This window comes from Camarhynchus parvulus, chromosome 2, assembly GCF_901933205.1.
Source record: "Camarhynchus parvulus chromosome 2, STF_HiC, whole genome shotgun sequence".
NCBI lineage: Eukaryota > Metazoa > Chordata > Aves > Passeriformes > Thraupidae > Camarhynchus > Camarhynchus parvulus.
This window is the reverse complement of record NC_044572.1, coordinates 120,157,006-120,182,236: the sequence shown is the minus strand read 5'-3', so window position 1 is coordinate 120,182,236 and position 25,231 is coordinate 120,157,006. Positions and strand designations below refer to the sequence as shown.

Below are 25,231 nucleotides of genomic sequence, written 5' to 3'. Positions count from 1 at the left end.
TTGTACCAAGGTGGGGATCTGTCTCTTCTCCCAAGAAACAAGAAACAGGACAAGAGGAAACAGCCTCAAGTTGCACCAGGGGACGTTTAGCCAGGGTATTAGGAAAGATTTCTTCACTGAAAGGGCTGTCAAGCACTGGCATGGCTCCCTGGGGAAGTGGTTGAGTCATCATGCCAGAAGGTATCTAAAAGATATATAAATGTGATACTTAAGGACATGGTTTATTGGTGGACTTGGCAGTGCTGGCTTAGTGGTTGGAGTTAATGATCTTGGAGGTCCTTTCCAACCTAAGCGGTCCTACAATTCCAATCTAAGTGTAGCAGCAAACAAAGCAAAAGCAAGTAGAATATTGAGTATCTTCAGTAAGTCTGGTCTTCTTGTTCCTAATATTAAAGTACTATCCTATTATTTTCAAGTTGCACATTGGAAGTATTAGGTATTTTTTCTGAGACTACATCCCAGCCAGAATCATCACCTATCTTCTAGCAGAATTCTGGATTCTTTAATATTATTTTTAATCATCTGTGTGTCAGAAAGCCACCTACTAGCTTCACTTGCTTTTCGCTATCAGAACACAAGCAGAATAATATTTATCTTCCATTCACAGCAATTTAGCCACTGGCACGGAGATATCTTACTCTTGCTGCTTAATTCTGAATTGGCCAAATCTCAAATTTAGAAATGAAAACTTTTTGCAGTCAGAAGGAAAAGATGAGAATTTTGATATTGCTTATGGACTACATAAATATAATTTTGGGGCCTTTTACTTACCTTCTCCAGCAAACACTATTTCCTGTTTTGCCCGTATTTGTCATTGGAAGATCAAGCCAACCTCATCTTTTAATGCAAGCACCAAAAGAAGTGAGTTAATGAACCAGACAAAGATTACTTTTAACTAAGTGTAAAACATAATTTCAATGAGGACAAGTAGTACAACCAGGTGATCAGAACTGCTTGTTCAATATAATTTGAACCTCACATGTTCAATATAATTTTATGAAGGTTTTATTTATATATTATTGCTATCCATGGAATGATACTGGCTTAACAAGACTTTATTACTCTTTTAAAATTATAGTTGTGCCAACACAAAAAAACTGCCTCAAAAATATTGGGATGGGACAATTTGCTTTTTAATTACTAAGCAAGTACACTGAGGGCAGTCAGAAAAGCAACATTCAAAACCCCTGTTTAATATCATGTGTGGTGTCATCCCACAAAAGGAAATTGAAATAATAGTATTGGAAGACATTTAGACTTTTAAATACAGTTTTTCAGCTACAACTTCAGAAACAGCTTGAAAGTTAGCTATATTTTTTTTATTTGCAGGATCAAGAGGACTAGTAGCAAGTATCAGATTTTCTTATTACAAAGGGCACTGTTAACACAAAAGGATTAATTTTAATTTTGGGGTTTTTTCAATTCAGTGATTTTTATGTCTCAAAATATTTAGGCCCCTCATTCTTAGAAAACAAGTATCTGTCAGTTTATGTGCCTTCAGCTAAAAAATTTAAATCCAACCTCTACACACTCAAGGGAGAAGAACCAGTCCAAGACCAGATTCCCTTTTTTAAGTTGAGTAAAAGGTGGCTTTCTTCACCTGAAAATCAAGAGGTGTGTTCTTTAAAGGCACAATTGCTTCCCCACCTTACATAAATGCCGAGAGAATGCATTTTAACCACTAGCTCCTGTAATTTTGTTGATTCAAATACAGCACCTCTTGTCAGTCGGATGCTCACAGAGCAAATCTTATGTCACTGTGCTTTCCAGTGCCCAAGAAGAGAAGCTTCTTGCTCTCCACCTTTGGGGACAGGGTTGCTCGGAGTGGTATTTAGTTTACCTGAGAGTACCTTTGAGTAGCTAGAACTTACTGGTCTATATATACACAGCCATTCTCCTCATGTTCTTCTCTCCTCTGGGAGGGAGTTGTAGCAGGAATTCACAAGAATACCTGTCTGCTTTCCAGAGACTCCTCCTGGCTACCGATGGTCTCACAAAGGGAAGGGAAAGCCACGATCACTCCCTTTATACCATCACCAGCAGGAACAAAAAGCCTGGTATTTTTGGTATCTTTAGATTAAGTACAATTAATATTTAAAGTCGAACATCTTAACTACGTACTTGATAGGAAATTAGTGTCTTCTCACACAGAGGTGGTAGGACTGCCACACAGCTCAGGCATTTTACAGTTCTCTGGAGAGCTAAAACCAACAATCAAAACAAGAATAAACAAGCAAAAGACAGGGCTAAGCATCTCCTTTTTTTACTGCATTTTATGTCATTAACTCTAAAGAAATCCTCACACTGTTTGCAATATTTTTTAAAAAGTGTCTCTCTGTATGCATTCCAAAATGCATATGGAAAACTCCAGCTACCCGATACTTAAGCAAGTGTAATACATTTTTACATTCTTTCACATACATAGTACTGCATTATGGACAATGATACTGACATTATCTTCAAATTATTTCCTTTCATCAGCTTCCTTTACCGCCTCTAAATCCTCAAATTTAAAAATTGAGGATTTGTCATAACCCATGAGATGGTTATAATCCTGAGGATTTGGGAAAAGCGTAGGATTAACAAGCATTGACTTCGTTTTAGCATAAAATGTTGTAAACATCTTGGAGATGTCTGGAATCTTTACATCCTTCTGATGGAAAACAGTTGCTTTTTCTGCCAAGATGGCATTGTAGGTAATGGCTGTATAGGTGTCCACTTCATCTTTGTAATAGAGCCGGATCACGTAACCTTTTGTAAGGAGATGTAAAGTAACCGGAGTTACAAACGTAAAAATCCCGATCAACCCATAAAAGGCACCTTGGACAAGCAAACTTTCCACTCCAATACCACTTTTGAGCATGATATAGGGCATCATGAACAGGTTGAATATGCTGGTGGAGTAAGAGAAAAACTTCACACCTACATAAAAGAAATCAAAGAAAATAAAGGTTAACAATTATGAGCAACATTTTCTCCACAATTACCTTTATTTTTCTACCACATAACAATGCCATTACCTGAAATTATGAAGTTACTGAAAACCCCTTTCCCTATTTTTTTAAGCTTATGGAGAAACCATTGAAAGCCCAATCTGCCTCGTTGCCACTGTTCTGAATTGTTTGCACCTTCATGCTGGGTTTATCAAAGCAGGCTCTATTTCTGTGATGCAGTCAGCTATTAGCTGTTATGCTCACATATGAAGTTCTTTTCTGCCTTCACAGGCAGAAGAACTCATTTCTAATAAGACTTGACTCCATTCATGGACACATCTAATGGTGCTCATTGAAGAGATGGCAGACAGGGAATTTCCCTCCTCATCAACAACTAATGTTGACATTCAGTGTGTATTACAAAGAAGCTGGCTTGGTTGCCATGCAAAAACCCTGAGTTACTAAATATTAACAAGTACTCCCCACCCATTTTCCACGTGGCTTGAAAGACAGTAGCCAGTGCTGTGGACTACCTACAGTCCTTAAATCACTCTGAAAACCAGGAGCCCAAGATGCTGCGACAATTACATATGTTAGGACACATTTCAAAGATGTGTATCAGAAAACATCCAATGGCTTTCCCATTCACTAAGTCTTTGTAACATTCACTGGCCAAAGAAAGATTTGCAAAGTCTCATTAGAGATGGAGCTCTTCATCATAATACCTGCCTGCCTGGGAAGTATTTCAGGAACACTTCCAAGCACACAGAAACTAAACAGCAGTTATAGCTCATCTTTGTTGCTTACTGGGCTGGGTAAGCCACCCCAAGGGCCTCAAGAAAACAAAGAAGGCTAAGGGGTTACAGAGACGAACAGAGCTCCGTGCACACTCAAGCAGAGAAGCAGAAACCAAGCACCACCACCAGCCTTTTTTGTACATATGATCCAGATTTTGGCAAACTTGGAAAGGAGAACACTCACTTTTATTGTTTCATTTTAAAGTTACTAAATACTGTTAAAACTGCAACAACAAAAAAAGGCAATATAAACCACTTTGAGTCACATACCCAGCACTGTCTTTGCCAAATTTCCTTTATAAACCAATCTTCCATGTTCTGGGTGATCATGAGGGGAGGATGTGCTGAGGCTGCGAACAGCCACTCCTTGAAAAGATGCAACCTGAAAGATGAAACCAGTACAGGGCTAAGGAACATCAGTATCACACCTTACATCTACCTATCCATGCACACACACATATATGTACATGTATACACTCAGACAAAGTTTCTCCTTGCCCTGAACCTACCCCCAGCATTTCAAACTAAGGATTAAAGTTAGGTTACACTCCAAAGCATGCCAGAAACTCGAGCTAATGTGCTGACTGTTTTAATAACTTACCATGTAAATATCCCAAATTAGCATGAAATATTTGCAACTCCATTACTGATAATTGAGGCAGCAATCAATTTACACACAGCTTTGTAGAGAGACATTCATGGCATCTGCATTCATCACATCTCTGTCTGATCATAAAATAATAGAATGGCCTGGGTTGAACTGGCCCTTAAAGATCATCCAGTTCCAACAGCCCTGTTGTAGGTAGGGACACCTTCCACTACACCAGTTTGCTCCAAGCTCCATCCAGGCTGGCCTTAAGCACCTTGAGGGTTGGGGCATCCACAGCTTCTCTAGGCAAGCCACTCCAGAGCCTCACCACCCTCACAGAAAAGGATTCTTTTTCCTAATGTCTTAGATTAGCTAAACTTACTCTCAGTTTTAATCAATTCCCCATTGTCCTGGCACTTCATGCCCTTGTAAAAAGACCCTTTTCCCTACAGGACTTTCTTGTAGGCTCCCTCCGGGTACTGGAAGGCCACAATTAGGTCACCCCGAAGCCGTCTCTTCTCCAGGATGAACAAACTCAATTGCCCCAATCATTCACCGTAGGAGAAGTGCTACATGCCTCCAGCCACTTTGGTGGCCTCCTCTGGACTCGCCCCAGCAGGTCGATGGGGGCCCCAGAGCTGGACAAAGCATTGCAGGTGGGGTTTCACCTGAGCGTATCAGAGGAGGTACGCCCCGAGGAGCACCTCGCTTTCCTCCTCAAAGTCCCCTTAGGGTAAAACCGCCAATCCCAGGGCCGCCGCCCTTTCCCCGGGGGGCGAGAACCCTCCCCCCGCTCCCACACAGTCCCCATACAGAACCTGGTGGGGGCTCGCAGCAGCCACAGCGGCCCGGTGGCGGCAGGCGGGGTGCGCGGCTCCCCGCAGCCATGCGGAAGCGATGGGGCGGCAGGCGGCGGGGGCGGCGGCGGCCCGGAGCAGCAGCAGCGGGAGCATGGCGGGGCCGCGGCCGCACCGGGGACACGGCGGGCGGTGCCACACCGACAGCCCCCGGCACGCCGCCGCCGCGCCGCGCTTTGGTTCCGGCAGTAGGAGGCTCCGACCGGCTCCAGCTCCGCGGCGCCCCCGTCAGCATCTCCCGCTCGGCCGCAGAATGCCAGCATGAGCTGGGCCGGAAAACACCTCTGAGGGCATCGAGTCCAACCACGTCAATTAGACCATGGCATTAACCGCCACATCAAATCATCCCTTAAACACCCCTCACAGATGGTGACTCCACCACCTCTCTGGGCAGCCCATTCCCATGTCTAACATTCTTTCTGTGAAGAAATTCCTCCTGTGAGGAATGCCCAACATTAACCTCCCCTGACACAGCTTGAGGCCATTGCTTTGTGTCCTCTCGCCAGCTGCCTGGGCTGACCCCACCTATGAATCTCCTTTCAGACAGTTGTAGAGAGCCATAAGGTTTTCACTGAGCCTTCTCTTCTCCAGGCTAAATTACCCCAGCTCCCTAGGGTGCTCCTCATAAGGCTTGTGCGCCAGAACCTTTTCCCAGCTTCGTTATCCTCCTCTGGACAGCGTCCAGCACCTCGATGTTGTGCACTAATTGAGAGGCCAGAACTGAACACAGGACTCGAGGTGCGGCCTCATCAGCGCTGAGCACATCACTACCCTGTTCCTGCTGGCCACACCATTCTGCACACAAGCCAAGACGCCACTGGCCTTCCTGGCCAGCCGGGCACGCGTTCGCTCGTGTTCAGCCGCTCTCGGTCGACAGCCCCGAACCCTGACATGGCGGGCCTGCACATGCCCCCGGGAACTACGCGCCCCAGCAAGCACCGCTCGGCGCGCACAGCATGCCGGGAGCACGGGCGCCGCACGGGCTGGGCGCGGGGGAGCGGAAGCGGCCCGTGACCCGGGCGGAAGCGCTCGGAGGCAGCTGGGCCGACACCGCGGCCCTGCGAGCGGGGCGGAGGGAGCGGCGCCCACGGGTGAGGGGCGGCCGCGGGAGCGAGACCCCGCCGGGGCCGCCAGGGACACCGCGGGGGCGGGGCGCCCCGTCGGGCGGGGAGCGGGCAGCCCCGGCAGGCGGCCCCGCGGCGGGCGGCGGGCCTCGCCCCGCGCCCGGCGGGGGGCAGAACGGGGGCCGGGCGGAGGGGCCGGAGCGGCGCCGGGGCCGTCGGGGAGCGCAGGGCGCGGTGCCAGGCCGGGGTTCTCCCACCGAGGAGGTGGCGAAAGGCACGTTCCTCCCCCAGAACGCTCTATTTGGAATCCCGGCGCCGCCGGAAAAGGGGCTCTGGAGCAGTGCTGGGTTTGAGCATCGCTCCCAAACTCCTGCCGTAAGTGACGTTCCCCCTTTCCCTACGCCAGGCCGTAGGGAGAGGGGAAAAGTTCAGGCCGAAAGAATTTAGGATGCGCCCCCAGGGGTTGTTTTGCCAAGGTGAGACGTGCTGGTTAAAGTGATTCGGCTGTAATGGTCGGCGAATGTAAGCAAAGAAAAGGGTGATACCCCTACTTGTAGTGACAGAAATGAGCTTTTGAGTGCCGTGTGTTCCTCAGAGAGAGGTTCTGCTTTAATACAAGGTAACCTGAGCATTGGTAAGTTATTGAGGGCTTCACATTTGTGTGTGAAAAGGTGCGGGTGCTGCTGGCAGTTAGCTTTGACAGTCAATTTGGTCTTCCACCAGTTAACTTTAATTAAATATTTCTAAATGCGTTTGGTAAGTTAAGCTTTGCGTTGTGAGGAGACCTAGATAGTCACAGGCTGTTTGTTTACTTGGCTTCGATGGTTTTTGGAAGCAAACCAGAAAAACATAGATAAACAGGCACGTCAGAGATCTTTAGGGTAAGAACCACTTCGTGCACTTATTTCTGAGTAATCCCCTACATGCTCCCAATTTTCTTCTTTTGCTATAATAAAGGCCAAAATAGTTGTTGGGGGAGGGATCATGTTCAATTAACTGAAGAGTTACTTTGAATGGCAATAAGTGTTTGTTAGTTTTCCTGTTGGCCACATCTTTGCGCAGGTGGCACACACCTTATGCCTTGAGATCAGCCTTTTAATGAGCTTAAGTTATATCAGTAAAATGTTTATGTCAGTAAAATTTTTGCTAATGTTTTCACTGGGAGCTTTGAGATAATTTTTAGACACTTTTAGCACTACAGCATTTATTTTTTCCTTGTTGTGTCAGAGAAAAGCCATTTGAGATTTTCTCTTTTTTTTTTTTTTTCCTATACCAGAGTGGGTAATGAACAGATTTAAATAGTTTCACATAGTCTTAATGTGAAGAATTTTATTATTATTAATTGTTGTAATATTGTTGTAGAGAGACAAATGAGTATCACACTCAAGGATACTCATGCTCAGCCTCAGGTGTTTTACTGTGTTTTTACAATTCTCATGTATGTTACAAGAAATCCTCAAGTTATGCCATGAAAGTATGGGGTTTGTCAGATTATTTTAAGGAACTTGTATGTATTTTGACAAGTCTCCTACCACCTAGAAAGGCTCAGGATTTAGTTGACTCTCTTGTGGGGTAGTTTGCATAGCAGCAGTTTTTGGTGAATGCAGCAGTTTTTGGTGAATGCCTACAACAAGAGGGTAGAAATCCATGCCCTGTAAAATTTTGCCTGTTTCCCCACAATGGCAAGAGCTGTACAGTACAGCTTGGAAGTTTCTTTGGAAGAAAACAGTGACACTCTCCTGCCCATGTTTTTGAGGTTTTTTTCCTTGAAGCTTTCTGGGGAATTACTGAAAAGGAAAGTTTCTTTAAACAGGAAAAGAAATCTTAAGATCTTTTGTACTCTGTACATGCAATCCTACCCCATCTCCTGTTTATCTCAACTAGCATTCAGGTGCAGTATGCCTTTCTCTCACATTCCTGTGTGTCCCAGGAAATTTGAATTTTAGAGCCTGGGAGTATTGGAGTAGTGAATCAGCTGATTTGGAAATCATGCTCTCCCAGTTTCTTCTCATGTTTTTTCTAAATATGCTTCAATCCCTTAATTATTATTACCTGAATTATTTTTTGACGTGTTCTGAGCAGTGAATGCTAAACTGAAGAGCAGTGTTTTTAAGCAAGTTATTATACAGGGTAGGGTAGAATTTAGGATTGAACAGTAGGAGGCTGCAGTTGTAGCACACAGCAGTCTTTGGTAATTGATAAACTCTTACTGATATATAAATGACACAAAAAATTGTCACATTTGGCTTTTAAACAAACATAGGAATTGGTGAAGGCCAATTTGCCATGTTTTCCAGAAGTGGATAGTGTAGGATAGAAATGTCAGCAGCTGAAGTGTACAAAAGTCGTGTGTATGTCGTGCAGCTAATGAGTTGGAAGCTTACTTGAATTTCCTTGAACAACCAGAAGCTGAGTTGTTAAAGGATTTTCCTGTGGGATCAAAGAATCTGAATGCTTGAAATGTTTGCATAGATTCAGTGTTTTTGTGCAAATGAGAACAGAGCAGTGAGGTTCTGGAAGCTGTGCAGTGGTCCAGTGTGTTCAGCTACATTAGCCTATGTCCTTCAAGTTTGCTTCACTCATTGGCGTAGAAGGCATACAAAGAAATTATATTCTGGAAATTCTGGCAAACTTGAGAGATCAGCATGCAGCTTTGGGAGTGAGTGGGATGGTGGTGAACATCCCAGTTTCAGTTTTGTTCTTGCATTTGATGGTCAAGAGAAGCAGGAAGAAGATTAGACTAAACAGACTAAACTTCCTATTTCTTCTTAGAGGTGTAAGAAGATGTTGGAAGTAGGGAAACAAGGACACTTGCCTTGTGTGGCTTAATTGCGGTGGTTTAGAGGTTTGTGATATTTCACACTATTTTACCTTGTAGGTGTAAATATTTTGGCAGCTTCTGGCAATTTTCAGTTCTCTAACATCCAGACAATTCTATGTTTTCTGCAGCAGGAAGTCCTTTTCAGACTGGTTGGAAAGTTTCTGTGTCAAATACACTGGGTTTAGTTATATGTTCTCTCCTGATTAAAAAGTGGCATATCTCTTTTATGTAAACTTTCTCTTCATAAATGCAGGTTTTTGCTTTTTTTTTTAAGGGGGCAAAGCAGGAGAACAGTAATATCTAATATATGTGCTTTTTTGAGATTTAAGTCAGGGAGCTGAGCTACATTGTGGTAATGCCACATAAGCTTCTTGAAGGGCAAATGGAATTGTGAATGTACTTCAACATAAATTAGTGGTTCTTTGCAGGAATCTGAAATAGTCAAGTCAAAAATATATAAAATGTACACATTAACGAAACGTTTATTGTTCTTATCCTGACTGCTGCATTGGTGCAGTCTTGGTGAAGTCAAACAGGGCAACTGTAAAATGTGGATAAGTAATTAAAATATGGGTAGTTACCAGGCATGTTCAGAAATCTGTCTCTTTCTTCCTATTGTCTTGTCGTTTATGCTGCTTTCCATTATACAGAAGGAAAATATAGTGATATGTTTTGTAATAAACAGTACACTGGAAACACAGTGAGAGAAAACAATTTCTTGGAATACAACATACAAGGTTGCTTGACTCTCCTTGACCTGTTATTTAAAACTTAAGGCCATGCCATTGTCAATTAAAAAAGGTACAGAAAATTTCCCTCCATATTCTTTTTGTACTCCCTGTATGCACAAGTGAGAATTTGTGGGAGGTATTTCTATATTCTTTTGGTTTATTTTCTGTGTGCACTTTTTTCTGGCTTTGAAAGTGTTCTGATCTTCATACAATATCGTGACAGACTGAGCACTTCTTGATCCAGAAGAGGAACCGTTACTGGTTTTTTTAGGTTTTTCAGAGTTCCTGAGTTTCTTGGTTTTCCTTTCTCCTCATTTGTTGCATTGGCTCTCTGATTTTTCTGGGCTCCCTGCTGTTGGCTATTTTGTCAGGAATAAATCTATACTGCTAATGGTATCCATGATTTTTTTTTTAATGATACATCATTGCATCAGAGTGGAAATTGAGTGAAACTCAGCGCGTCCCTTGCTAACATGTCAGATGCATCATATATTGGAAATATTATGTCTTTTCCTTAAAAGCACATTGGCTTTTCTACATCTTTTACTTTTGGCAGTCGAATGTTTGGAGTTTTCCATATCCAGAACCAAACTTGGATTCTGGAATAGCGCTATAAATTGTACCTTATTTTTGCTTATTTTCATTAGTTGAACTGAAACTGAGATATTATGCTGGCATCATTTTCCCACCAATGTTTATCCTTTTAATGAATTTTTATATTTATCTTCATCCCAGTTTTGCTAAGCTGAATAAGGAAGATGAATTTTTATTTTTATAAACAAGCTTTTTAGTCATATCAGTAGGTTCCCTCTGTAGTTCTTCTAATTCAAACTTTTTTCTTGAAAAAAGGAATTCAGAATTGCGTGTGGTATTCCAGACAAGCTGTTGTTCATGTGCAACATTACTCATATTCCCTATCTTTATTGAAAAGGAATCCTCAATGTGCATTTGCCTCTTTGTGCCTCACCATTTTGTTTTTCTTTTGCTCCCACAGACCTTCATCAGTTTATAGTTTACCACAGAAAGACTGTAGTCCCAAATAACATGCCCTGACTACATGAAAGAAGACTGTATTGGTCCCTTCATGCAGGAATCTTGATTTCATATGGCTTAATTTCATGTGGCTTCTAGTACACTGTTTTCAGGACTGGTCACTTGTCTGTGTTACGTTTTGTCCCACTTCTGTTGGAATGCTTTCCACTTCTATCTCATCCAAATCTGCCTATTCTTTTCTGGCAGCATTGTTTAAAAAAAAATCAACATATTTCTTTGGAGGAACTAGTAGTTCTTTTCTATGTTTGCAACACCATACTGTACTCTTCTAGTCTTGTAGAAAGATTCTTTCTCATTTTAAGATTACCTCTCATCACATTTATTTAACCCCAGATGATGTATGAAGTCCAGATTGCATCTTGTTTGAGTTTCCTTTTTCCCAAAGAAAATGACTGATTAATTTTTTAAAAACTAGATTGGTTCAGCATGCCCTAAAACTACAAAGGCTTACTGCATTTTTATCCTGCTTTACTGTTTAGTACAATTGAATTCAGACCACTGAGCCTGATAATTTTTTTCTTCTTTGTAAATTACTGTATTTTTTCCTCTCTAATCATATGATAGCACATTTGATTTATTAAAACACTCTTTGTGCATTTTTGTGACATCTACTTTTTTTTGTGTAGACTTTTTCAGTTCTCCATTTTCAATCTTTCAATGTATTAGTTTCCTCAACTTAGGCTTTTACCTTGCAGGGTGCTAATATATCTGCAATCCCATTAATTAGCTTTTATTTCCATGTTTAGTGGCATTATTTGTATTGTAAACCAAGGCATATTTTATCATCACCAACACTTCCAAAGAGTGGTTTCACTTCCGTGTTGTTTTTCTTTTATTTTTTCCAAGTATTATTATTTATAAATCATAGATGGTTTCACTACTCTTTTGCAATGTAGGAGATGGTTTTGTGGCTAGAAAAAGAGGTAGTACAAGTGATCGTCTTCTGCGAAGTAGAAGTAGTAATGTGAGGTATTTCTTCAGTTCCTGAGCAACAGATACTCTCCAATAAGATGACTGATTTTTATTTGCAAAAACTGTTGAAATAGGGTGCAAGATCAGTTTTGGGCCCTTACTGTCCCAGCACCCAAATGTAATTTCCTTAGATGAGTTCCTAGAATTAGGGAAAGTGATGAAGGCATTTAACACACCATGTTAGGGAATTTCTATTATAGCATATGCAAATTAACTCTCAAAGAACATTCTTAAGTGTGCCTTATATTCAGGAACTTTTCCCCTGCAAGAGTACAGGTTAAAATGTTGCTTATATCAGTCCTAAAGAAAATATTTTTTAGAGATAGTTTTGTAAAGTCAGGATAACTTTCAAAGAAAGCAGCAGTGTAAGTGGAGGATTATTTTTGCTCATTTCAGGCAACTAAAAACTATTGGTTATGTGTGTGTAGTTTCATTAGGTGAGCATAACAAAGTGCCTTTTTATGAAAGCCTGAGGAGACATTTGCACTACTTCATATTTGTAAAAAGACAGATGGAATAAACCAGCATCAAAGTGCTGGGCAGAAGTGAAGTGTTCAACAATAGCAATGAGGTGTCTGTAGTACTTCTTCCAAACTGTGCAGCTTCCTCAGCTTGCTTACATTTTTTTGATAAATGTTTACCAGAAACATAGGAGGCAGCAAATGTGGGATGTGGTCTCTATTCTGATCTCTTTACTGCCCTCAACCCTGAATATCAGCTGGGAGACCATCTGGAATCACTTGTGCTATTTTCCTGGATCTGTGGACACACAGCAGTGTCATTGATTTGTACTGGGTTAATGTTTGCAGAGTGGCTGTTGTTACGAAAGGAATTTTAGGACAGCAGGTGGGTGGGTAGAATTTCTCTTCCAAAGTTTTCTTTTAGACAGAAGAGATGCAGCTTGGGGTAAAGAAATAGAAGTTGTATCTGAACATACCAGATTTATTTTGCAAATAAGTACTTCCATTTCTCTAACTCTTTAATTTCCTTTCCACAGAGAAAAACACATGCAGCAAGCTGGATATCAGTATACCAGCTATGGGAGATCCTGGTTAACTGTACCTGCATTATATGTCTGAAGTAGATTATCTAGGTGATATTGGTGGTGATATGGGGAAATGTCAATCTTCTGTGAAGGACAGGTTGAAGGCCAGGTATTTAGTGCATACTGATTAGACTGATCCCCGAGCCTTCTCTCCTCTGGCCTAAACAACCCCAGTTCCCTCAGCCTGTCCTTGTATGACAAGTGCTTCAATCCCCCAGTCATCTTTGTGACCCTTTGCAGGACTCACTTCAGTCTGTCATACTGAACCCAGCACTCCAGATGTGTCCCAGCAGTGCCAAGTGGAGGGGCAGGATCACCTGCCTCAACCTTCTGGCAATGCTCTTAAATAAAGTCCAGGGTGCTGTTGGCCATCTTTGCTGCCAGGGCACGCTGCTGGCTCATGTCCAACTTGTCCACCAGCACCCTCAGGTCTGTTTGTGCAAAGCTGCTTTCCAGCAGGTCGGCCTCCACTTTGTACTGGAGGTGCTAAGGTGGAGGGTTTGCATTTCCCATGGGTGAACTTCTTAGATTTCCTGTTTTCAAAACATACTGCTCATCAACACTGCATGTTGTCTGTCATCATGTTCTCTTTGGAAGAGTGTTTATGGTAACATAAAGACTAATAAGTAAGGGGAATTTAAAAATTGTGCTGCTGACTCAAAATATTGCCACTTGTGTTTTTTCAGACGCTCCTATTGCAAAATCTGCAGTTGAAAGGAAACATTTTTTTATAAGAAGAGAATGGGTAAGTTCACAACCTCAAGAGTGTTTCTTGGTTTTGTATTATTTGAAGCATTCTCTCATGTCAGTAGAGGAGGTGGATTTTAAGGCTTTAAATGTTGATCTTGTCACTTCTTGTAGCCTCAAACTTCCTAAAGATGATTTGTAGGAGAATTTTCTCAAGTGACTGTTTACTGGAAGATTTGTTAGAGTGCATCTATTCTAACAAAAAACTTCACTTGCTTAACATGCATGGTCCTGAAAATGTACATACTAAAATAGGATGCTTCTAGGCTTTTAGAGCACTAAATGTTTATATAGTGCCCAAGAAAATTTCACTGCGTACTTATTTTAAAATAATTCTTTGTTTGTTTGTTAACTAAAGTCAGCCTCTTGAATTCTGGCTCAGAGATCATAATGCGGACTGATTTCTGATAAATTACATTGTGTGTGATATGACTACATTTCTGAAACTGTTGTTTCTGCCTCAACAAATGACTGGTTAATGAAACAGGATTGGATGGATTCTGATTTTGTCTATACTTTCTCTGACTGTATTATAGCATGTTTGGCACTGGTAGAACTTTACTAAAATTGGTAATAGCTACATAATGCAATTTAAACTTCAAGTTCACAAAGCAACTTGACTGGGGCAATGTTTTATTTGCTACACAGGCAACAGTAATTCAGCTTTTAAAAGTAGCACTGTCAGGATACAATAAAAGAAGGCGCAAAAAGCGAAGGGGGATGTAGCCTTCAGAAGCAACAAAGTAGAGAGCAGGTATACAGAGAAACAGAAGGGAGAAGGGAAACAGAGGAAGCACAGTCCAACTGCTGTGGGGAGAGTTTTCAAATCTCCCTGGGTTTCGTGCTTTGGCACTTTCCATGCTTTCTGCCAAAGGCCACAGCACAGGTATGCACTGATGCTGTATGATTCTGGGTCTGGTTGGGCAGTCAGAGAGTATGAGTCTTACTTCATGTCATTTCTTCAGTGCAGGAATATTGACTGCTTTTGTTCTTACCAGTGCTTCAGAAGGCATTTTTTCCTGTCTGTATTTTTCAGTATCAGATATGTGTTTGGTTAATTTTTAGCAAGTATTAGTATGATAAACATGACTGTATATTTAATGGAAGGAAGCAGTAGCATATTCAATTGACTTGAGAATGTCTAAAGGAAAATTTCATTCCTATGGAGATTTTTAAAATCATGTCAGAATTCGATGATGGAGGGATGTTAATAAAAAAATTCCAAGTTTTGCAAAATTACTTTAAAACAGATTGCTGGTTACTTCAGAAAAATAAGCTTCAAATATGCAAAATGCTTCTTTCTCATTTTTGGTTGTATTGGGCTCTTCAGTCTGCAAATGTAGTCATAGAAAAAACTGCAACTTGCATTTTTAGTAATGTGAATCAGTATATTGTGCTCTGAAACTGTTGTTGTTTTTCCATTACAGATGGAGAAGAGAAGACATACGGTGGGTGTGAGGGCCCAGATGCTATGTATGTGAAGTTAATATCCTCTGATGGCCATGAGTTCATTGTAAAACGAGAGCATGCATTAACATCAGGAACAATAAAAGCTATGTTGAGTGGACCAGGTAGGTACAGAAGACTTAGTACCTTTACCTTCTTTGTTTTCACTTTTGGACAGTTTGGATTTTTATCATGCAGTAAGTGAAAGTTAGAAAAAATGCTGACTTTTCCACATCCTGCCTAATTCCTGTTTCCAGCAGAACAGTCCATTTCTGTTGGGTTATTGTGGTACCAGACATAAAATTGGACTGCTATTTGGACAGTTAGGGATCTTACTCTGTTCTACATTTCTACTAGTTTCCTATGGTATGAGAACTTGAGGGTATTATATGAAACATGGAGCTGCCAAGTTCAAAACGAATGAGAGCTGGTAGTTCTTTATTTCCACATCTATGGCAGAACTTCTGGTATTCCATATGGAGTTAATTTTTTTCATAGCAGGTCACATGGTTCTGTGCTTTTTATTTGTGACTAAAACAGAGCAAATAAAGTGCCTGTTTTAGCTGTTACTGAAAGATGCACACTGTTCAAGCCTCCTCTGTTTCTCACTCTTTACTCTCTCAATAAGCAGACATGAGGGTGTGCAAGAAGCTGGGAGGGAACACAACCAACATGACCTGAACAAACCACTGAAGGAGATATTACATTCCATATGTCTTATTCCAGAGTGAAAAAGGGAGAGGTGTAAAAAAGGGAAGTGAGCCATCTTTTGCTTGAGAATTGTCTGGTCATCAGTCTGCCCATGGGAGGTGGTGATTACCATTGCATCACTTGTTTTGTTTCCTTTCTCTTCTCTCAGCCTACAAGTTTTCTTGCTTTTACTGTTCCTTTCCTCTTCCCTTGGCCTCCCACATCAGGGGTAAATGGGCAAGAGGCTGTGTGATGCTTTGCTGCCTACTGGGGTTAAGGCCACATGTTAACAGCATCCTATGGCAGGGAGTTCCTGAGCTTAATGATCAAAGTTAGCTTGAGGTGAGGGTAGATAAACTTCCAGGAGGGAAGGACCTCACGTGGTGCTGAATATATGAAACTATATCTGGTTTAAGAAGTGTCTGAACTAATTTTTGAAGACTAAAAGGGTGGGGGACAGAACAGGGAGAAGTTAACACAAGTGCTTTCTCTCTTCAATACTTGCATCCTGTGTGTTTACCTTTGGCCACTTCAGTGGTGGGGCAGTAGGCTACATGGAGCTTGGAGCTGAATATGGTCAGTCTTATGTTCTCATTCAGATTCTGGTGAGACTGGAGAGATCTATTGGTTTAATATATTTTTTAATTACTTAGTAATACTTGGACAAACTGAGCAATTAAAATGCTCAGTGTCATTTTAATAGTTGCATTTGAAAATATGTAGTAAGTGTTTTGTGTCCATGTCAGCCTCCCAGACATCTAAGAGGAAGAATAGTTACAAGACTTGCTCTGAATTCATTCAGTGTGAAGGAATAAAAGACAAAGTAGCCTGCTTAGAGGGCTAGAAACTGACTCTGTATAGGACTCAGCAGTCCAGAATATTTTATATAAGTACTAACAAGATAAATAGGTCACAAGGAAAAGTAACTGTTGCTGTCTAGTTCAGTAGGTCATAATTTCACCAATCTGTAAGTCTTTTATTTCAGTGCTGTAGCTTGGTCAATATGCCAACATTTCTTCTTTTGCTTCCAACTGTTCCTGTGCTAGAATTCAAGCCATATTGGCTTCAGTGCATGCAGATATTTCTACACAAATCTGTGTAGACATTAGTAAATAGCTCTGCTTTGTATCTAGAAGGAGATGCCCATAGAAATAGTGTGAATCTAAACATTGCTAGTCTCCCATAAACATGGAGTTAATGTTAGTATTTTTTTATTGTCTTTCAGTTTAATGAGTTGAAAGTCCAAGGATGTGAGGGGAAGAGAGACAAAAATAATAGAAATCCTGTGGAATGAACCATAGGATCCTAACTTTTGTATCATCCAGGTTTCATGGTTATAGGCACTAAGGCACTATAGAAAGTGAATTTCAAATGTACTTGTGTTTTGAGATTTGAATTCTGAATAAATTCTTTCGTATCTAATAGGGATAAACTTGTACTACATGTAAACTTCCCTCCAGTGCAACTAGAATTTCCCTGTCCCTGCTGTTTTCACTGTTTGTCAAGTTAATGTGTCTTTGAGGTTTCAACTCTTTTATCAAATCTACCTGAAACTGAGGAATTCAAAGCTACGGGGTCATAGAAGGGACTACTGATATACACATGTGTGTGTAGATATGAAACATCTAGAAACTTCTTTTTTTTCATTTGATAAGACAGCCAGAAATTTGGATTGATGCCTCTTAGAGCTTAGCACGCAGCTAAGTACCTATCAGCTGTATTGGAGTAAACCTAAATTGCTGGTGTAGTTGTTCAGAATTGATAGGCTTGTTGATAGGCTGCAGCCTAAATAAACATTTCATAATGCTGGGTGTCTTAATATTCTTGAGGGCTCTGAATGTGGCACATCCTGCTTTACAATGGAGAATGTAATACCCAGGAAGATGAGACTTAGGCAGGTCCATTTAGAATGCACTGTATTTATATGGTAAGTTGTTTCATTTTACAGTGAATTGAGATTTTGACTTCTGGTTTGGTGTTCTTGTGTGTTGTTTTTTTCTTTCTACAGGTCAGTTTGCAGAAAATGAAACAAATGAGGTCAATTTTAGAGAGATCCCATCCCATGTCCTATCCAAAGTATGCATGTATTTCACCTACAAGGTCCGCTATACTAACAGCTCTACGGAGATTCCTGAATTCCCAATTGCACCTGAAATTGCACTGGAACTTCTGATGGCTGCAAACTTCTTAGATTGTTAAATAAAATAAATTATAATAAAAAAATGTAAAACTTTTTTCAGTATTTAATACATGTAGTTCAGTTAGTAACTTTTTTCAGATAGCATGTTGCGTGTGTGCTGTTGAGAACTGTAAAGTTCACTGCAGAGGCAATTGCCTTCAGTTCTTTTGCATATAGCAATCATTCAGTTGGAGTTTGTTTTGCTGCTTACACAAATAAGGACCTTTTCACAAACTGAGACAAATAAACAAATATGCCAATTAGTAGATGGCTATGCCTTATCCTTTAGGTGTGGTAGAACTTTCTTTTAATACAATGGCTGTAGCAAATACTGGAGTTTAGTCTAATACTCTCTAAAAGATAATTATAGTTACATTTGAGTAGCTGTTAAGGGTTTCTAGCTTTCTTTTATTTTTAAAGTTTCTAAACATCTGAACTTAATCTCCTTTGTAAGATAGTAGTCCTGTAGAATAGTTACACTAACTAGGTTAGAAGTGCCCTCTTTGTATATTGTCGGTGATATTCCATTTAGATTGAAAGTGGAGTATGTAGGAGAATGCTTAAGGCATTTAATTTAAGTCATAGTTTAGACATGTGCAAAGGTGTACTTGATAACATTTTGCTTCTATAACCTTAATTTACCCCATTAGTAATTTCAAATATTCCAGTCACCTGTCTGTACAGTAAGACTGTGATCCTACTGACAGTGACTTTTAAGGGGCAAAATAACTCTTAAAATCTGTGTATATTATCTTCTATATAACATATATGGTTTTTCTTAATATACTGTCACTTGACCTGATAAGGATTTTATATGGCTTCCGTTATGGTTTATTTCCATTGTTCTGATTGTTTATGTAAAGTCTGTATTTAATCTCTAGAGTAGTAGTCATTTAAGTTTTGTAACATAGCAACTGAAAAGATAGAAGTTGTCCTACCTTTTACCTCTTCCTCAACCTCTCCCTTGTACCCATAGCAAAAGACCCTGAAATGTGGAGGTCTTTTATATTTGAAGGAAAGGACATTAAGCAGATGTTTTAGGAGCTGTTTTTTAAATTTCATAGGTATTTCCAGTGTTTTTAAAAATGTTTTAGGGGAAAAGGATTGGCAAGCCAATTGACACAATACTAGTGTGGAATATGTTATCTCTTGGTAGATCTTGCTCGCAGTTGCCTGTAGTATCAGTTCTTTGTTCAAAACAATTTTCCATAAAGAAAACAAATAACTTAAGACAAAAACTTGCTTTTTGTTCAGCTGTAGCCTGAAGAACCCTTCTGCTAAAATAATCTGTAAATGAGAATTAACTATTGCATCATGAGAAATGATGCAAGAACAATGTAATAGGCTTTTCCATCAGCTGCCACTGCTTCAGCTTTGTTTTGATCAAGAAGTGATTGTGGTCTATCATGGAAAAATCCCATCAACTGATGGTGGAACCTCTTTCTCGATGTTTTAACTCACAGCTAATTTAGAGGGCTGAAACTATCCTCTAAACCTGTTTGTCAACATAAATACAACTTGGAAGAGATTTTCCTGGATGAAAACTAGTAACTTAGATAGACTGTACAGTCTGCCCATGGAGGAGGTCAGTTCTGACAAACGAAATTTTATTCTGGGCTTAAACAATGCTGACGTTTGTCAGTGTGTTGGTAGATTAGCTGACATTTATTCACGTCACATACTTTGGCACAATTTAATGTGTTTAATGTGGGGATGTTTGTGACTAGATTGGCTTTGCACGGTAAAGCTGAAGTGCATTGTAGGGTGATTGTCTGAAATTCCTTGTGTAAGCACTCTGGTCAGTGCTGTTAGTAACTCATTTTCAAGAGCACTAGAATGATAAACCAGAGATACCCTGTTATGCTGCTTTTGTTAGAGCCGCTAGGAATACCCTAAAAGGTCAAGGAATACCAACATGGATATTTTAGTCACAACTACATATCAGTTTGAGTGAGTCTTAAGTTCACCATTTTTAACAGTCTTGAGGCTAATGACTTCAGGCTAAAAATTATTTAGTTTTAAACTAAGGCAAAAAGGATGCCATTTTTTAAAACAGTGGGCTTTTTCTTTTCTTTTTTTTCTCTTCCCCTTTTTAAGCATTCTAGAACAATTTCCTTGATTTTGTTAAAATACATTTGCATTTGAAGATTCTGTACTTTAGCAGTAAGGTAAAATAGCTGGTTTAGCTCTGAATAATAATTTTGTTGGTTTTCTTTCAGCTTAATGTATTATACAGTAGCTTTGAACACTCAGGAATTGCAGTAGTGTCCTAGAGTGCACTATTTGCAAAACCACGGGCTGTTAAAATGAACCAGATTTCTAAGGGGGAGGGGGGCAGGGGGAATTAGTGCAATTTCCATGGTAGTTAAATGGGTATGCTATTATCAGACAATTGGAAACTTACCACGCTTAACCCCTGAGTTCTAAATAAATTTCAAAGTTGAAAATTTTTAAACCTGTGTTTCTGTTGATTTATGACATGTTAGAGGAAGTGTTTATATGCAGAATCATCACTTTCATGGCTCTACTATATGGTGAGCAAAATGCTAATGTAATTAGTATTTGGATAATAAGTTGTGAAGCTGCATGTATAAAATAAAAGGTGATGGGTTTTTTCATAGTTCTGAAGTTTCACAGAGGTGAAGTGTTAAGATATCTTCGTGCTGCTCTGAATTACAAGCATCCACAATTCTCAGCACCAAGTACTAAAAAGGCATGGTATTCCTGAACACGCTTCAAGAGGATACTTTCAAGGATACTTAAGGATATCCTGCTGGGGGTATTTTGAAAACTTCAACTGCCCTGGGTTTCCACATCATGGTACTGCTTTTGCTTAGAAAGGTAGCCCTGTACTTGACATTCAAATTTTAAGCTGAACAGCTGGTTTAGTCATAAAAACTTCCAGATTCTTTATTAACTGTAAACAATGAGTAGAGTCATGCTGGGTTATGGTTTGTCATCATTTGAGTGTGTATAAGCTGCTGAAGGAGTCTGATGGCTTCCAACGTGAAATAGTCTGTGCATCTAGAATGATCAGAACTGCCTTCCACAAGATACAGAATTCCTTTTTGGTTTTGAACTTGAAGAGCAGAGGATTCACCATCAGGATTCTGTGTGCCATTATATTCAACAGATGTTGAACACAGGCAACAGGCAAATCCAAAAGGCATTTCTCAATTAAGGGTCGGAAGTTTGGAAAATCTGTTGCTTCTGTCTGTATTTTATTACTGTCTATTTTATTTCACAGGCCTAAATTGCAGTAGTGACTGTTTGGTTTTTTACCCCTTTCTTCTTTTTACTTTGCCCATTGAAAGAGTGCTCCCAAAACTTGGCTAAATCTGTTGGTTTGTGTGATGAAGTGGACAAAGAATGTCATGGGGCAGGGAAGTTAACTTCTCAGTCCATGTTTTGTATTCCTAGTTTAATTTTGCCAGGTCTCAAATATTGCAATATAATTCAAGGGAATAACAGTAACTGCAGAGTAAACAAAAGCACAAGGAGAGGTAGCACTGTTCCTACCTAAAAACTTAATTTCAACACCTGAGTAAGACAAAAAGAGCAGGAGTAAAAGAAAAATAGCAAGAACTCATTAAAGATTGAGTGGATTTGGAAAATAAACTATGATGCTTGTTTTTAAAGACAGACTAAAGCTTTAGGAAAAAAAAGGCTTTAGGGGTTTTTTCCCATAGAAACAAGTTCAACTTTTGAAGGCTTTTGACAAATAATGAACTGCATTGGAGTAGAATTTCTTTTTAAATGTAGCTTATTAGTTGGCAATTTTATGGGAAGATAACCAATACTCTGAACTGCAGGTGCAGCTCAATGTTTGGATGAGCTAGGAAAGAGGACAAAGTAGATTCTGTGGTTATTATTAGTCACCTGTGAAGCTTGAGTGTCATCACTGAGGCAGCACAGAGAAAAGAAGAGGGAGTTTTTATCGAGTTTTAACAAGTGTTATGTGTCACAAAATAAAGCTTTGCATATGCTGCATCTGAAATGTAGGTTGTGCAATTTCTCCTCTATGGGAGAAAGATCACTAAGATTAAAAAAAAAAGAACAAAACAACAAAAAAATCTGTCTCTCTGTTATTACCATGTTACTGTTTTATGTTTACAGAATACAGGATTTTCTTCTCACGCTAAATGGGAGGAGATCAGAGTTGCGAGATCATGATTGTTCTTTGACAAATGGAGTACTTCAACATTTTATCCTTTTGAACTTTCATAATCAGGCAGTTTTCAAGATGTGAGTCATATCATGTTTAGTTGTCTCACATGTTGAGGGTAGAATTGGAAAATTAAATTAAAATTGCCCCTGAAATATGTGCTGCCTTTTAGATCAGTGAAAGTAACCACATGAGACCTTCTAGATAAATTAAAATTTACAGTTTAGTGCTGAAGTTGCTAGTTTTCAGGATAGTTTTATGGGATTTGTTTTTTGTGAATACATGAATGGATTAATGCAATTCTGTATTTAATTAATTCTGTAGTTAATTTCTTTCTTCAACCAGAAGTTACTTTGAAGTTAAAAAAAGAAATACTGTTAATTCCATTGTTTCATGTTGAAAACTGCTTTTTCAGGTGAGAATTCACAGCTAAGGCTTTTCTTCCCATGGAAAAAAATATTACTGGTATCCTATTTACACCAAAAAAAATGTATCTACCAAATCACCACTACATAAACTATAAATAATGCATAATCTGTATCTTATGTTGCTTTGAATTCTTATTACTCTGTCTAGCAAAACAATGGGATGCCTGTTATGCAGATTAAAAAGTTGTCAATTTTAGCTGGTATCACCAAGCTCAAAACATCTAGAATTTGAATGCGTTTGGCACAAAGGATTTCTTTTCTCTTTCTATACAGGGAAAAGCTTCCTGCATTACCACACTAAGCTGACATATAATGTTTTTCAGAAGTGACACTCCATTTGAGTCAGAATTATTTGTAGTTTGCTACAAATGAAACATGAAAATGATATATCAATAATTAACATTTAAGCTGCTTTCACAGTTGTCATAGATATTTGACTTGTAATAAGCAACTGTGAGTTAAAGAAAAAACATCTGAAAATACTCAGCTGAAATAGTCAACTGCTCACCCGTTCTGTTTTTTTATCATGGCTCTGGTTCATGGTAATTGTATTCCATATGAAGTCTTGTGACAGGCTGGACCAGTGTCATCTTGGTGTACAGGCCTGTGAAATTAAATTCTTCAAGCTCTGTAAGTAGTGTGCAGGGTCCAGTAAGGACAGTGTGCAGCCTGATGTGCACAGTTGAACTGCTTCTCAGCCTTTGGGAACTGTAGTGGTTTATCACACATCTGTATCTGTAGAGGTTACCCAAGATGCCTCTTCAGTAGTTTTATCTTGCTTCTAGGCTGGCAAAACCAAACAGCTACTTCATTTTGAAAATTCTTTCTCATGATCTTCTTTGTTGGTTATGAAGTCAGACTCACTTCTCTGCATTCCTAATAACACCATGAACTAGGTATTCATGTAACTCTTGGAGTCACCTGAGAAACCTCCAGATCACAGGTTTTAGAGATAAAATAAAATTACTAAATTATAATTAGGTTCAAATCTTGGGGGTGTTATCACTGAGCAGTTCCTGAACACTTGGATTTGACAGACACAGTAATCAACCTGCTCACATGGGCCATGGAGGTTTTTGATGTGGAAGAGCTTTTATTAATTGCACAACATTACACTTTTAAATGCATTCATCTACTTAATTGAGTATAGGTCCTACCCAGTCCTCATTAAATTTTTACAGCTTTTGTCTTTATTAGTGTCTATCTTTATAGCGTTTAAAAGAGTTAGAGGACTCCTGCTGCCTAAAAACATGGCTTGACAATTACTACAAATTGGTAATTACAGCACATGGTGCAAACAGTAGGACAAGAGGCAATGGGCAGAAACTGATGCACAGGAAGTTCCACCTGAATATGAGGAAGAACTTCTTTACTGTGTAGGTGACTGTGCATTGGAACAGGCTGCCTGGAGAGGTTGTGGAGCCTCCCTCCCTGGGGAGGATATTCAAGAACCTCCTGGATGTAACCCTGAGCATTGTGCTCTGGGATGCCCCTGCTTCAGCAGGGAGGTTGGACCAGGTGACCCACCATGGTCCTTTCCAACCTGACCCAATTCTGTGATTCTGCATATTACTAAAGCAGACAATTCCACCTCTTTCCCTAGCCCCATGTCCTGCTTCTTGCACTGCAGTAATTACAACTGTAATTATAACTGTATCTCCACATCATATGAAATATTAGAAATATCAGAAAATTCTTTTCTGATCTGATGGAAATTACATTGGTAGTTTAGTCTTCCTGTGGATAAGATGAAAGCCCCAGATCACCCAGTGGCTTCAAAATGGTCAAATCCTAAACAAGAGAAGAAATGGAGGCATATGTCATCATCATCTGAGGATAAGATTACCCTCTCCTGCAGGAAGTACCCTTGTAGCAGATTAGGAATAAGGTGAGACTTTTCTTTAGCATCTTTTCATCCCTTTGAAAGTCCTGGGATGGAAATGACATTTTGCCAGTTACTATTAAGAACTAAGATGAAAATTAAATACACTAAAAATACACTAAAACCCTACATAATCACTAAGGAATAAATCAACAATAAAATCTCAACAGTTATCTTGCAATTTTAATTTAGTTTTAATAGGCTATTTTAATTTTTAGCTATTGTGCAATTTATTACTTTTACATTCTTGATATAATATTGTATTTGTTTGACTCTGCATCTTTAGTTGATGGTTTCTGCAGGTGCACCAAGCTTGTTTATAAGATGATCTTCATTCCACAAAGCTTTAAAACTCAGTGTCCTTCCTAAATTGGCAGGTAGGAGTGGAAGAAGGAGTTGGCACAATTCCTCTGAGGGGCAGGGAGTCCTCCATGCTCAGGAGATGCAGTCTCCTGGCACTGCAGATTACAGGTGTGATGCCAGTCCAGTAATGAGGGGAGTTAATATGAATGTACAGTTGACTTCTGTGTAAGGAGACAAGATGAAAAGCTAAAAAGTACAGCAGACACAGGCAAAAGAAATTGAGGTCTCGTGTCATTTTAGCACCAGGAATCATAAAGGAGCACGTAGTGACAGTTCAGTGTGTAGAAAAATGATACCAAAAAAAAAAAAAAGGGTGAGAACAGAGGAAAAATTGTTTGGTGACATTTGAAAACATTATGGACAATATGGGAATAGAACGTAAAATCATAGGGACCCTAATCAAGAATTATATTTTACCTTTGTGAAACTGTCTTGGTATATCAGAAAATATCTAATAAATGCAGTTTGA

At 39.7% G+C, this 25,231-nt stretch overlaps 2 protein-coding genes across 3 annotated transcripts; one reads left to right on the top strand and one right to left on the bottom strand.

The window, feature by feature from the left end:
* Window positions 1-889: 889 nt before the first annotated feature.
* On the bottom strand, window positions 890-5,540 carry TMEM70 (transmembrane protein 70). The gene is made up of 3 exons (XM_030971464.1): window positions 5,138-5,540; window positions 4,001-4,112; window positions 890-2,922 (listed from the first exon to the last, which is right to left on the bottom strand). Exons 1-3 carry the CDS (start codon window positions 5,270-5,272, stop codon window positions 2,465-2,467), a joined length of 705 nt encoding a protein of 234 aa, XP_030827324.1. The 5' UTR covers window positions 5,273-5,540; the 3' UTR covers window positions 890-2,464.
* Window positions 5,541-6,174: 634 nt separating this feature from the next.
* Window positions 6,175-20,379, top strand: ELOC (elongin C). 2 transcript variants are annotated; one of them, XM_030971675.1, is made up of 4 exons: window positions 6,175-6,267; window positions 13,549-13,607; window positions 15,037-15,180; window positions 17,754-20,379. In XM_030971675.1, exons 2-4 carry the CDS (start codon window positions 13,604-13,606, stop codon window positions 17,942-17,944), a joined length of 339 nt encoding a protein of 112 aa, XP_030827535.1. In that variant the 5' UTR covers window positions 6,175-6,267; window positions 13,549-13,603; the 3' UTR covers window positions 17,945-20,379. The 2 variants fall into 2 exon arrangements, with proteins under 2 accessions (XP_030827535.1, XP_030827536.1); XM_030971676.1 differs by lacking the exon at window positions 6,175-6,267 and adding an exon at window positions 6,447-6,615.
* The last annotated feature ends 4,852 nt before the right edge of the window (window positions 20,380-25,231 follow it).